The 14603-nt window shown below is 36.6% G+C and overlaps 1 protein-coding gene and 1 long non-coding RNA gene across 2 annotated transcripts; both read left to right on the top strand.

The window, feature by feature from the left end:
* Window positions 1–243: 243 nt before the first annotated feature.
* LOC135122942 (uncharacterized) lies at window positions 244–2020 on the top strand. Its single transcript, XR_010279497.1, has 5 exons — window positions 244–1088; window positions 1137–1224; window positions 1271–1362; window positions 1448–1700; window positions 1809–2020. It is a non-coding gene; the product is annotated as an uncharacterized LOC135122942 (long non-coding RNA).
* A 948-nt stretch (window positions 2021–2968) lies between these two features.
* Window positions 2969–14176, top strand: LOC135123247 (uncharacterized). Its single transcript, XM_064047741.1, has 5 exons — window positions 2969–3033; window positions 3891–13590; window positions 13643–13741; window positions 13790–13907; window positions 14024–14176. The coding sequence occupies exons 1-2, from the start codon at window positions 3019–3021 to the stop codon at window positions 12675–12677; spliced, it is 8802 nt and encodes a 2933-aa protein (XP_063903811.1). The 5' UTR covers window positions 2969–3018; the 3' UTR covers window positions 12678–13590; window positions 13643–13741; window positions 13790–13907; window positions 14024–14176.
* The last annotated feature ends 427 nt before the right edge of the window (window positions 14177–14603 follow it).

The raw sequence follows: 14603 nt of genomic DNA on the forward strand, positions 1-14603 counted from the left end.
TCCCTTTATAATTTTGATAACACAAAATAAGTTTTTCAAATTTCTTAGACTTCGCGAATAACTGTCAATTTTGTTGTACGTACCTTTTAATAACACCCTGTATATGATATTCAAAATACACATCCAAAATTTGGCAACAACCGGTCCACAAATTTAACAAAATAAACAAATGCAACAGATTTTTGGTTTTTGTTGATAACATTATCTCTACCATCTCTTGGTGTCATATATTTATTACAGTTTAACAAAATTGTACTTCAAAAAACTGCCAAAATTTTACTTAGGAATAGTACAGGGTGACTCATAGTAAAAAATTATTTAATGGTGTGTTTTAGTTTGAAAAAACTTTTGATTGTACCATACACATTTGGGATAGAATATTAAATTCTCTTGTTGAAATGTTGTAGCATACCTGAAGTACCTAGTATATTTTATATTATTATAGTAAACGGTGCTAAACTAAAAAATATGTCGTGACTGAAATTAATAGTAATATGCGAAAAATCTAACCGGAAAGACCACACAAAACACTAAAAAGTACAGCCACATTAAAGTGGATATTCGTTGTACCACTAAAGTTCGAAAATATATTGAAATAATAAGAACATTTGAAAAAAGATATGTTTTACCTAGACGAAATAAATGTTTTCACTAATTTAAATTTCGTGTGCTATAAGTGCGATATTAACTTACCATTTAAAAATCCTTGTGTAATTCTGCATCGCTTCGTCACGTTTGCTGTGTTCTTTGGTTACAAATTTGAAAAAGTTCGCTTATTTGTAAATATTTAAAAAGAAAAAATGAGAATCTACACGATATACATACTTTTTGAGAGAAGAGAGAGACAAATTTTAATTCAAATTTATTTTAATTTTTAATTTAAACAAAAAGAATGGAAAAGTTATCAATGACATAAATTTGCAGTAACAAATAAACTAATTATTAGAATTGTGTTTTCTCCTTTCTTCAATTAAGAATAGGCAATGCATGGTACCGTTTGGTGTTAGCGCTTTACTGAATACATTTGTAACAAAATTGACGAGAACAAATGACAATACTACGATTAAGAACAGGAAATAATAATTTAGGTAAATAAACTGTATACTGCGAAACGAAATTTAAAAGTAACTTTGCAGTATGAATTCTTCAAAAACATTTGAATTCGCTAGTTGTACCAAAAGGAATATATAGAGTCCCAGAAACAAATAAAACGAAATATTGAAGGTAAGAAAACAAACAAATATTCTTAATATTTATACTTTGGTTTTAGAATTCTAGCAAAGTTGCGAATATCAATTAGCATTCTTTAAGAAACACTTCTAAATATCAAAAGGATAATAATATGCTGACTTCCTGCGACGTGTAAGTAAAGTCTAAAATTAGTTTTGTTTAATGTTGTTGCGCGTTTTTGGTGCCCAGATTTTTTTAACAATAAATCTACTTTCAGTTACAAACTGAACTATCCGAAACTGACAGAGTGGAACCGATCCTACGGATTTTTGCCTTTCTTTCAATGGAAACTCACAACTCAAAAGGATTTTTTTTTGTTCTGCGAAAATGGACTTCCCAGCGAATTTTCGCAGTTATATTCGAAGAATTGGAAAAGATTACCAAGATAAAAATGACAGTCTTTTCCCTGAAATTTAACCACGACCTCCAAACACAGCCGTCTTCGTGACTTTTTGAAGAAATCATCACAGGTATAAAATAAATTTTTAGATATAGTTATAAGTATAAAATTATTATGTTATTTATGTGAACAATATTTTTTTAAAATGAAGTTTTCAACACTAAATCTATTTTTATAGGAATGGAAGGATCAAAACGCTCCATCAGTCTATACCAGCAGCAAATCAAACAGAATTAAGTCCTGACCAGTCTGGAAAAAGGCCCAAACAAAATGGAACAAAAAAATACTGAGCCTATAATAAAATTTGATTACCATATTCATATTCTTAAAACATATGATATTGTTATAAATTATACAAATAATGTTAAAAATAAATAAATTTATAAATTTTGAATTTTTATGGCATCACACATAAAATATGCATTGGGATGATTGAAATAAACAAAAGTCTAGTAATTCTTCCTTTTGGTTTTATTTTATTAGCAACTTCAGTGCATTTGTGTTTTTCTGCTTAGCTTTATGCAAATTTACTTATCGAAATGTGGCCTTTTGCATCTTACAAAAAATTACAGAAAATTTTGTTATACAAAACTCACTTGAAACATACTCATAGCATGCTTCTTTACGCAAAACTAAAATTTAAAATATGTATATTTAAGAAACTAACTAAAAAATGTTTATTATAAAACTATTTCCTCGATGATCTCCGTATTAAAAAAAGCTTGACATGTAAGGAGTCACGAAGGCACCACTGTCTAAACACTTTAAATTATTTTATGAACGTAAAAACCAAGTTTATATGCAGTAAACAAAGTTAGTTGTTTACATTGGACCTCGTGATGGAAATAACGATTACGTTTATTAACATGAGATATTTTTTTGCGCGTTAACAACGGTTAAATTGCTGTAAATACATTTAAATTCCACGAAATGAACGTCTTTAACACAATGAATGCTTTTAGCTTGAGCTGATACAAATAGGGAAATATGTCTATGAAGTACGGTATTCGCCTACATTGCTAATATAAAATTTAATAAATCCGTATGCCTAGAGTCAAAAATAAAGCAAGCTCATAGGCCAGAATTAGAAAAATGTATTACTTTATGAAATTTAAATAACGTTTATACACATAATTTCTAGGTACCGTCATCACATTACTGGTGAGAATGGTTAGAGGAATTTTTTTTATGTGAAAATAAATTATACTTGTTTAAAGACCACACAGATAAACACTTCGCACTGTTTGAAAAAGTGTATGTATTTGTTTTCTTATCAAAAGCAAACAATAAACCGCTTATATATAATACATAGATGTGCTTCGCCTCCAGTTTTATTGTAAAATTTTTAGTTAAACATCTACCATCCACTGGTGACGGCAACTTCGAAAATGGCGGAAATCGAGGTGAGTGTTTCTCCATATATAATATGTCTATGCTTATACGTATATCCGAAAAATTTGGATAGCTAAAACGGAGTAATTGTCAGTTCAATTCAGTATCGTTGAAAAATAATAAGTTGATCAAGATACTTTTGAAAATATCCGGTAAATTAGTCGTTTCTCTTTAAAATTATTTAAAGCAGTTGGCTTTCATATTAATTTATTAATTTACCAGGTCATTTATAAATTTTCTAGGGTGGGTGAATTTAAAAATAAATATGTTAATGAGAGACTTAAAGAAAAGCAAAAAATAAATCAAACAGAAATTTATTATTAATTATTTTTTTTCACTAGCAGCCTGGACGCATGCAAATGTCGACTCATTTAGTGGTAGCAAATTCAACTTTTGCTACCACCGGTTCAAAAAGAAAAATTGAGGTTATGTACGCAATGTTTGATGTGATTATTTCTTAAAAAATGAACAAATGTGTGCTACAAACATTACTTGAGTATACGCATGGTAGTTGGTAGATGGTACAAGATAAAATGATTAACTCAGCGACAAATATAAACGGTTTTCTTTGTGTTGAAGATTTAGATTAAGTTTGATTAGAAATCAAAACAAAATCATATTGTGTCAAAAAATTGAACGTTTATTTTTTCAATTTATTGTCTTATGGTTTCTACTACTGAAAAAAATAGTATATTAACCACGGTTGCAAAGCCACTTCTAGACCTCGCCCTTAGAGCCCTCGACGCTGCGCGTCTCGGGTTCTAATTTGCGCTCGGTCTAGAATGCTTGGCTCTGCAACCTTGGCTAATAATATACTATTTACCACATAATTACTTTTCAAACCAGTCGCTCGTTTATTTCTTTCCAGACGTTTACAAAAAGACCTGGTACGACTGATAGAGGAAAAGAATACGAGGATACGGTTCTCTCCAGTCTTCTACTAAAACTAATAAACGACCCCACAGTAAAAAATTTTCACGTTTCGTCAAACGAAGAAAAGTTTGGTGCGTTTGACGATATAGTCATTAAAACTGAGTCGAATACGGAACATGAAATACGAGTTAAAGCAGTACAGCTGAAGCACACCAATACAAAAACACTAACCGTACAAAATTTACGATCAAGAAGCGGGCCGTTTAGTATAAGCAAATATTTTGAAAGTTTTCGAGAGATAGAGGCAGATGTACATGAATTTATATTATTTACCAACCGTCCACTTGTGTGTAAAGAGAATGAAAAATTTATCCTTCAAAAGGAGAAATTCCATATCGAACTAATCGAAGCAGAAGATAGCTTAGAGCTTTCCGAGCGTTCAAAAGTCTATCAGTTCCGAATAGCAGAAAACCCATCGACCTTACTAGATTTTCCCATAATTGAAGAATATAAGACATTTTTAAGTAAATTTTATCTTTATACCGACCAACACAATCTTGAAACAATGAAAAATACAACAGCTTACAATTTTAGTAAAACATATAATTCGAATGAGGAAATTTTCGACAAATTCTTCAGATCTATTTCTGAGTGGAGCATTCAAGATGGGAAGAAGGAAAAGCTGAACAAAAATTGGGTGCAACTTGTACTTACTTTACACCTTCTCTCCTCTCAAACAGAGCCTTTATCATTTGGGTCGGTTAGTGACAAAATGAAAATATTTAGAGACAGTATTTCCTTATTCGATATCGCACTATTTGAAAAAGAATCGTGCGACATAGTTAAAACGCTGTGGGGTGATGTTGGAAAAGAAAAAAACATTGACTTTGAGGAATTAAACAAAATAAGAAAGAGATATCTACCTAGTGTCAAAGACATTAATGACGATAATATTAGCGATATAGATCCGAAGATTCTTAGTCATTTGTTATGGTTCATGGACGAATCTCCATTAATATTACGTAAACATGAAAACGTCGAAAAAGGTATCCAACTCTGTCCTGGCAAAAAGTTCATTCTGGTTGGCGAATGCAAATATGAAGAGTGGATGAAAACGTATTCTGTGTTCCAAAATCTATCAAACCTGAATAGCAAACCTGAGCTACGAGACACAATTATGCAAAATTTTACCATATCGATCCAAGGAAAAGAAGAACTTAATCTAGTTACTGCTTTTGGAGATAATGGGGAATTTTTAGAAAATGTTAGGACCGACGATTTAATAGAAATGCTAAACGCTCCATATCCTATTGACGGGGAAAAGGAAACACTTCCTGAACCTTATGTTGAACGTTATCTGTCTCGGAATATTGTAAACTTCACATATTTAGAAAAAGTCCACGAAAACACCATTATTATTATGAATTGGGCGAATAACTTTGACATCGTTAAAGACAAACTCGACAAATGTCAATTAATTGACATTGATAACTTTTTACAGAAAAAAAATCACACTGCCGAAAATCTAACAAATGAAGCTTGTGTGCTTAATTCTGGCCCAAATAGACACACAGCTAATTTTAACCTCAATAAATCGAGCTTTGCTAATAAAGAGTTCGTTGGTCACCGGAAAAAAATTCAATATGATGAGTTTAATAATGAAAATAGAATTTATCTTGATAAATCAAAGTTTGGTTTAACGATCTATGCAGGTAATCGGCACTATAATAATACTGAACTTCAACAAATTTACAACGAACACAACGAAATCAAACAGTTTCACTATTTTCAACTTTTGAGTGACGGAAATTTAGAATGGGTCAAAAGCTTAGGCGATGTTAGTGATGTAGAGGTTTATAAATTGCCTGACAAATATTCTATAGAGGAAAATACGCTGTGGTCTTCTCGGTTAGATAATAGCATCAATCTTATAATTGGCGATCCGGGAATGGGAAAATCGGAGCTAATGAAAAGCTTCAAAAATAAATGTCCACCGAAATTCTGGACAGTTATTTTTAATCCTAAAGATGTTAATTTTTTTTTTCATAATTCCAAATTTTCTGAAACAAATTGTGCAGCTTTATTTGAAAAATTTATCACGAACGAAAAATGTCGACCACTCAGAAAACTAGATCGACTGTTTTTCGAGATGTGTATAAAGAAAAACAACGTTATTTACGTGTGGGACGCACTCGATGAAATTTTAAATGAACATTTAGATGCCGTTCAAAATATAATTCTCGATCTCTCAACAAAAAACTCCCGTCAGTGGGTTACTAGCAGACGAAATTTAAAAACAACTCTAGAAAAAAAATTCAATTTGCTGTCACTTAGTATGAATCAATTTAGTCAACAAGAGCAACAAGATTATATTAGAAAACGTCTAAATAATTTTATTTCTTCAGACAAAATTGATATCACGCTTGAAAAAATCGAATCGTCTTTTGCCATTGTAGAACACATAGACATCTTAGGAATCCCATTGCAAATATTTATGCTCACCGAACTGTTCCGTGTAAATAGCGAAAAATATTTTAAACTAATGGAAAACACATTTCTCTTGACTGACTTGTACGACTATTCCATTGACGAAAAATTTAATAATTATTACAAACACAAAATTGGTTTCGATTTTGAAAATCCACATCTCGCAAGTAGAATTCGCCAAGAAAAACGAGAGATTTTAGATTTACATGAAAGTGTGTCTTTTATAGTAATATTTGACGAAAAAATTATGCAGCAATTAAATATTGACAACGAAAAATGCATAGAAAAACTTCAACAAAGTTATGCATCTCTGGGTCTTATAAATGACTTTCAAAATAATGTTCCCCGTTTTCTCCATATTTCTTTCGCAGAATATTTAATTGCTACATGTTTAACCAAAAATGTAAGTGAGTTTAAAGACATAATTACTGATACAATATTCCACGCAAAGTATGACAACGTTCGTTTCTTTTTTGACATGTTGATAGCTAAAAACTCAAAAGCTCATATTGCCGTGTTGTACAAAAATTACGAATTACTGAGAACATACGACGACAAAATATTAAAAGGCAAAGATGAAGGGGGTAGAAATGCTTTACATTTGATTTCGTCGTGGGGACGCAGACACCCCCGTGTAACACTGACGGTTGTAAATGAGGAGTATATTGTGCACGAAGCTAACAATTTCGTTGAAAAACCCGAAACCGAAGCATATTTTGAAACGATAACGTACTTGCAAGGAAAGAACGATGTTAGGGAACGTGACGTTTTGCTAGAAACGACGCCTTTGACTTACGCCATACGAAGTGAGAGTTTAGGAGCGGAACTGAAATTACTTCAAATAAAAATAAATGAATTGACTAAATTATGCTCTACCAAAGACCTAATAAATATACTATTTTATTGTGCTAAATTTGGCTACGAAGACGTGTGCAAATTCTTCACAGTGAGCGAGTTAAAAAACTTTTGGTGCAAAACGAAAGTTGTTACTGCTAAAGGAGCTAAAACGCTACTGTTGCTGGCCTGTCAAAACGGTAATTTAAACATCGTTAAAGATTTTGTAAGGTGTGATGCGACAGCACATTGCACGGCTTCCCCTACTCGTCATAAAAGCGTTGCCGAATACTTGTCGACAGTCGACACCGAAATCAATCGCGCTAATAATGACGGTGTGACACCACTTTTCGTAGCTTCCTTAAACGGCCACCAAACAGTTGTCGAACACTTGGTGACAATCGGCGCCGAAATCAATCGCGCTACGAATAACGGTCTGACATCGCTTCACATTGCTTCCGTCTTAGGTCACGAAAAAGTTGTCAAATACTTGGCGACAAAAGGCGCCGAAATCAATTGTGCTGTTTATAGTTGTACAGCACTTTATATGGCCTCCCAAAACGGTTACAAAGAAGTTGTCGAACACTTGGCGAGAGAAGGCGCCGACATCAATCGTGCTGATAATGATGGTAGGACACCACTTCACATTGCTTCCTCCGTCGGTCACGAAAAAGTTGTCGAATATTTGACGACAGTCGGCGCCGAAATCAATTGCGTGGATAAAGACGGTTGTACACCACTTCTAAGAGCTTCTGAAAAAGGCCACCGGAAAGTTGTCGAACACTTGGCGACAGCCGGCGCCGAAATCAACCATGCTGCAAATGATGATTGGACACCACTTCACGTTGCTTCCCAAAACAATCACCAAAAAGTTGTCGAATACTTGACGAGAGTCGGCGCCGAAATCAATCGCGCTAATAAAAACGGTGTGACACCACTTCACCTAGCCTCCTTGAACGGTCACGAAAAAGTTGTCGAACACTTGACAACAATCGGCTCCGAAATCAATCGCGCTGATAATGACGGCTCTACACCACTTCACGATGCTTCACAAAATGGTCACCAAATAGTTGTCGAATACTTGGCGACAGTCGGCGCCGAAATCAATCGCGTTAAAAATGACGGTTGGACATCACTTCACGTAGCTTCCTTCAACGGTCACCATAAAGTTGTCGAATACTTGGCGACAGTCGGTGCCGAAATCAATCGCGCTGCTAATGACAATGTGACACCACTTCACCTAGCTTCCTTCAACGGTCACGAAAAAGTTGTCGAATACTTGGTGACAAACAGCTGCGAAATCAATAGTACTGCTAATGACGGTTGGACACCTCTTCACGTTGCTTCCCAAAACGGTCACCAAAATGTTGTCGAATTTTTGACATCAGTCGGGGCCGAAATCAATCTTGCTAATAATGACGGCTCCACACCACTTTTCATAGCTTCTAAAAACGGTCACCAAAAAGTTGTCAAACACTTGGCGACAGTCGGGGCCGAAATCAATCGTGCTGATAATGTGGGTTGGACACCACTTCACATTGCTTCAGAAAAAGGTCACCAAAAAGTTGTCGAATGCTTGACAACAGTCGGCGCCGAAATCAATTGTGCTCTGAATGACGGCTGGACACCACTTCACATTGCTTCCCAAAACGGCCATGAAAAAGTTGTCGAATACTTGGCAACAGTCGGGGCCGAAATCAATCATGCTGTTAATGGTGGTCATACAGCACTTCACGTAGCTTCCAAAAATGGGCACGCAAAAGTTGTCGAATACGTGACGAAAGTCGGCGCCGAAATCAATCGCACTAATAAATACGGTGCGACATCACTTCACGCAGCTTCCGAAAGTGGTCACGAAAAAATTGTCGAATACTTGGCGACAATCGGTGCCGAAATCAATCGCGTTGATAATAATGGTTGGACACCACTTCACTTTGCTTGCCAAAACGGTCACCAAAATGTTGTCGAATACTTGAAATCAGTCGGTGCCGAAATCAATCGTGCTGCTAATGGCGGTTTCGGATTATATTACGTAGCCTCCAGCGCCAAAGAAGTTGTTGAATACATGACGAAAGTCGGCGCCGAAATCAATCGCGCAACGAATGACGGTGTGACATCACTTTACATGGCTTCCGAAACGGGTCACCAAAAAGTTGTCGAATACTTGACCACTGTCAGCGCCGAAATCAATCGCGCTAATCAAAACGGTGCGACACCACTTTACATAGCTTCCGAAACAGGTCACGAAAAAGTTGTCGAATACTTGACATCAGTCGGCGCCGAAATCAATCGTGCTTGTAGTAACGGTTTAACACCGCTTCACATTGCTTCCCAAAACGGTCATCAAAAAGTTGTCGAATGCTTGACGACAGTCGGCGCCGAAATCAATCGTGCTTGTAGTAACGGTTTAACACCGCTTTACATAGCTTCCGAAACAGGTCACGAAAAAGTTGTCGAATGCTTGACATCAGTCGGCGCCGAAATCAATCGTGCTTGTAGTAACGGTTTAACACCGCTTCACATTGCTTCCCAAAACGGTCATCAAAAAATTGTCGAATGCTTGACGAAAGTCGGCGCCGAAATCAATCGTGCTTGTAGTAAAGGTTTAACACCGCTTCACATTGCTTCCCAAAACGGTCATCAAAAAGTTGTCGAATGCTTGACGAAAGTCGGCGCCGAAATCAACCGTGCCGATATTGACGGTTGGACACCACTTCACATGGCTTCCCAAAACGGTCCCGAAAAAGTTGTGGAATACTTGACATCAGTCGGCGCCGAAATCAATCGTGCTTGTAGTAACGGTTTAACACCGCTTCACATTGCTTCCCAAAACGGTCATCAAAAAGTTGTCGAATGCTTGACGAGAGTCGGCGCCGAAATCAATCGCGCTACGAATAACGGTGTGACACCACTTCACGCAGCTTCCTTCAACGGTCACGAAAAAGTTGTCGAATACTTGACATCAGTCGGCGCCGAAATCAATCGTGCTTGTAGTAACGGTTTAACACCGCTTCACATTGCTTCCCAAAACGGTCATCAAAAAGTTGTCGAATGCTTGACGAGAGTCGGTGTCGAAATCAATCGCGCTACGAATAACGGTGTGACACCACTTTACATAGCTTCCGAAACAGGTCACGAAAAAGTTGTCGAATACTTGACATCAGTCGGCGCCGAAATCAATCGTGCTTATAGTAACGGTTTAACACCGCTTCACATTGCTTCCCAAAACGGTCATCAAAAAATTGTCGAATGCTTGACGAAAGTCGGCGCCGAAATCAATCGTGCTTGTAGTAAAGGTTTAACACCGCTTCACATTGCTTCCCAAAACGGTCATCAAAAAGTTGTCGAATGCTTGACGAAAGTCGGCGCCGAAATCAACCGTGCCGATATTGACGGTTGGACACCACTTCACATGGCTTCCCAAAACGGTCCCGAAAAAGTTGTCGAATACTTGACATCAGTCGGCGCCGAAATCAATCGTGCTTGTAGTAACGGTTTAACACCGCTTCACATTGCTTCCCAAAACGGTCATCAAAAAGTTGTCGAATGCTTGACGAGAGTCGGTGTCGAAATCAATCGCGCTACGAATAACGGTGTGACACCACTTTACATAGCTTCCGAAACAGGTCACGAAAAAGTTGTCGAATACTTGACATCAGTCGGCGCCGAAATCAATCGTGCTTATAGTAACGGTTTAACACCGCTTCACATTGCTTCCCAAAACGGTCATCAAAAAATTGTCGAATGCTTGACGAAAGTCGGCGCCGAAATCAATCGTGCTTGTAGTAAAGGTTTAACACCGCTTCACATTGCTTCCCAAAACGGTCATCAAAAAGTTGTCGAATGCTTGACGAAAGTCGGCGCCGAAATCAACCGTGCCGATATTGACGGTTGGACACCACTTCACATGGCTTCCCAAAACGGTCCCGAAAAAGTTGTCGAATACTTGACATCAGTCGGCGCCGAAATCAATCGTGCTTGTAGTAACGGTTTAACACCGCTTCACATTGCTTCCCAAAACGGTCATCAAAAAGTTGTCGAATGCTTGACGAGAGTCGGTGTCGAAATCAATCGCGCTACGAATAACGGTGTGACACCACTTTACATAGCTTCCGAAACAGGTCACGAAAAAGTTGTCGAATACTTGACATCAGTCGGCGCCGAAATCAATCGTGCTTATAGTAACGGTTTAACACCGCTTCACATTGCTTCCCAAAACGGTCATCAAAAAATTGTCGAATGCTTGACGAAAGTCGGCGCCGAAATCAATCGTGCTTGTAGTAAAGGTTTAACACCGCTTCACATTGCTTCCCAAAACGGTCATCAAAAAGTTGTCGAATGCTTGACGAAAGTCGGCGCCGAAATCAACCGTGCCGATATTGACGGTTGGACACCACTTCACATGGCTTCCCAAAACGGTCCCGAAAAAGTTGTCGAATACTTGACATCAGTCGGCGCCGAAATCAATCGTGCTTGTAGTAACGGTTTAACACCGCTTCACATTGCTTCCCAAAACGGTCATCAAAAAGTTGTCGAATGCTTGACGAGAGTCGGCGCCGAAATCAATCGCGTTACGAATGACGGTGCGACACCACTTTACATAGCTTCCGAAACAGGTCACGAAAAAGTTGTCGAATACTTGACAGAAGTCGGTGCCGAAATCAATAGCGCTACGATTCACAGTGTGACACCACTTTACGTAGCTTCCTTCAAGGGTCACGAAAAAGTAGTAGAAAACTTGACAAAAGTCGACGCCAAAATCAATCATGCTGATAGTGACGGTTTCACACCACTTTACGTAGCCTCCCTAAACGGCCACGAAAAAGTTGTCGAATACTTGGCGACAGTCGGCGCCGAAATCAATCGCGCTACGAATGACGGTGCAACACCACTTTACGTAGCTTCTTCCAATGGCCATGAAAAAATTGTCGAATACTTGGCAACAGCCGGCGCCGAAATCAATCTCGCTATGAATGACGTTGCAACACCACTTTACGTAGCTTCCTTCAATGGTCACGAAAAAATTGTCGAATATTTGAAGACAGTCGGCGCCGACATCAATCGTGTTACTCATGGCGGTTTCACACCACTTTACGCAGCCTCCCTTAAAGGCCACGAAAAAATTGTCGAATACTTGACGACAGTCGGCGCCGACATCAATCGTGTTGCTAATGGCGGTTTCACACCACTTTACGTAGCCTCCCTAACAGGCCAGGAAAAAATTGTCGAAAAGTTGACGACAGTCGGCGCCGAAATCAATCGCGCTACCGATAACGGTGTGACACCACTTCACGTAGCTTCCTTCAACGGTCACGAAAAAGTTGTCGAATACTTGGTGACAGTCGGTGCTGACATCAATCGCGCTGATGATAATGGTCAGACATCTCTTCACATAGCTTCCCAAAAAGCGCACCAAGGAATTGTAGAATTGTTAACAAAAGCCGGCGCCCAAACCAATTAACTTCCGTTTTGAAAGGAATGTAGTACGCAATATTTTATGATTGATATTTAAAAATTTCGCTCCATAATAAGTGAGTCATTTCCGTTTTTACATCGAGAAGATTTTGAGAAGAAAATTTGTTATCTTTCTCACATACACTTACGAATTTCTTGAAGTTATTATCGTAGGTCTGAAAACAATTAAGGGTCTTGTCGTTTATTTTTGAAAACAGAAACTCGTGTAATGAAAATTTTAGCACCCTCAATCCGTAAATCGTATTCAGTATTTTGCTCCTCGTTAACTTATAATATCGTGAAAGCTTAGGTTAATAAGTTGACTACTACAGCAACTGATATAAACGTGTTCAAATACTTACCACCCTTTTAAAAACTGTATCTCAGTATAAACTTACAATACAACACTCCAGTATTAATTTCGAAAACAGATTTTGTCATATATTTATTACCTACAAGCACAGTCTAATGAAACTGTAATTCAGAAACTGTCAAAAATTTTACTTGTCAAAACGGTGTGGAATAAGTCATCTTAAAAAAAAATGAAACTGAAATAGCAGTCTGCGAAAAATCTAATCGAAAAGACCACAAAACCCAAAAAAGTGCAATCCCATTCTAATTTCACAATCTATAATTACATTATTTCAAAATTCTTCTACATCACTATATCACGTTTGATTTGTTCTTTGCTGATAAGTTAAATTCAAACTTATTTTAGTTTTTATTTAAAAAAAAAAGTGGGAAAAGTTATCAATGTCACACATTTGCAACAACAAATTAAATAAGATTTTATGAAAAGTAATCAGGATTGTGTTTTCTCTTTCACTAAATAAACCAAAAGCGATGTATGGTACCGTTTAGTATTTCTTAAAAAATGGCTCAATCGATTTGTAACAAAACTGAGACGAAGAAAATAACAAGTAAGAAATCAGTTTTATGTTGTGAAAACAAAAATTAAAAGAAATGTTGCAGACACATGCCTTCAAGAACATCTTAAATCGTTAGTAGGAAAGGCATCCACGTACAAAGTGCTATTATAAAATGCATCACAAATAGAGCGAAATAAAGAAGGTAAGAAAAAAAATCAAAATTTCTTGATATTTAATACTATAGTTTTAGCATATATGAAATTTGCATTTATTAATAGGAATTGGTGAAATCGTTTTAAATATCAAGAGGGTAATACCTGAATCATTACTTTTTGAGTCAGTTTATTATGCTGTTGTCTTCCTGCGAAGTAAGTAAAGTTAAAAATTGCTTTTGTGTAATATTGTTGCATTTTTTTTGTGCCCACATTTTTTTAAATAGTAATAAATATTTTGGCGTAATTACACTATTTTTTTTTTTTTTTAGTTACAAACCAACTACCGGAAACTGACCAAGTACATAATGTAGCAATCAATATACTATCTTTAAGCTTTTTTTTTTTGTCCTAAATTATTATTAGTTGATTATATTCAAAGTAACGTAAGCCTTCTTTTGTATTCTATAAAATCTATGAAACAATCTTATGACCATTTTTTATTTTTAAAATCGAGAAATAAATTACGCAGAACTACTTATGAAATATTCTAAGAACCATTGCCTCGCCGAATTTTGGACTGTTATTTTTTCTGAAGAAGAATTGGAATGGATTACCGAGATAACTAACCATCTTTCTTCAGAATTCATTATTGGTCTTCGTGAACCATGAAGATTAGGAATTTTTGAAGAAATTATCACAGGTATAGTCGTCGGCAAATGGATAAAACCACTTGTTAAAACGTCAGGTTGGTATTATTGCCATGGTAATTTTAAGCCCCTCGGATTGGCAGCGCTTTGACGTTTGTAACCGACAATAACGTCAAACGACTCGTAAACGACTCAAACAACTTCGAACTAGCGCAGCGTGCTTCAAATTCAAAAAGAGAGCGTTTCAATTTGAAAATAATTA

Source organism: Zophobas morio, unplaced genomic scaffold, assembly GCF_036711695.1.
Source record: "Zophobas morio isolate AGI-343-1 ecotype UQ-CSIRO unplaced genomic scaffold, CSIRO_AGI_Zmor_V1 ptg000006l, whole genome shotgun sequence".
NCBI lineage: Eukaryota > Metazoa > Arthropoda > Insecta > Coleoptera > Tenebrionidae > Zophobas > Zophobas morio.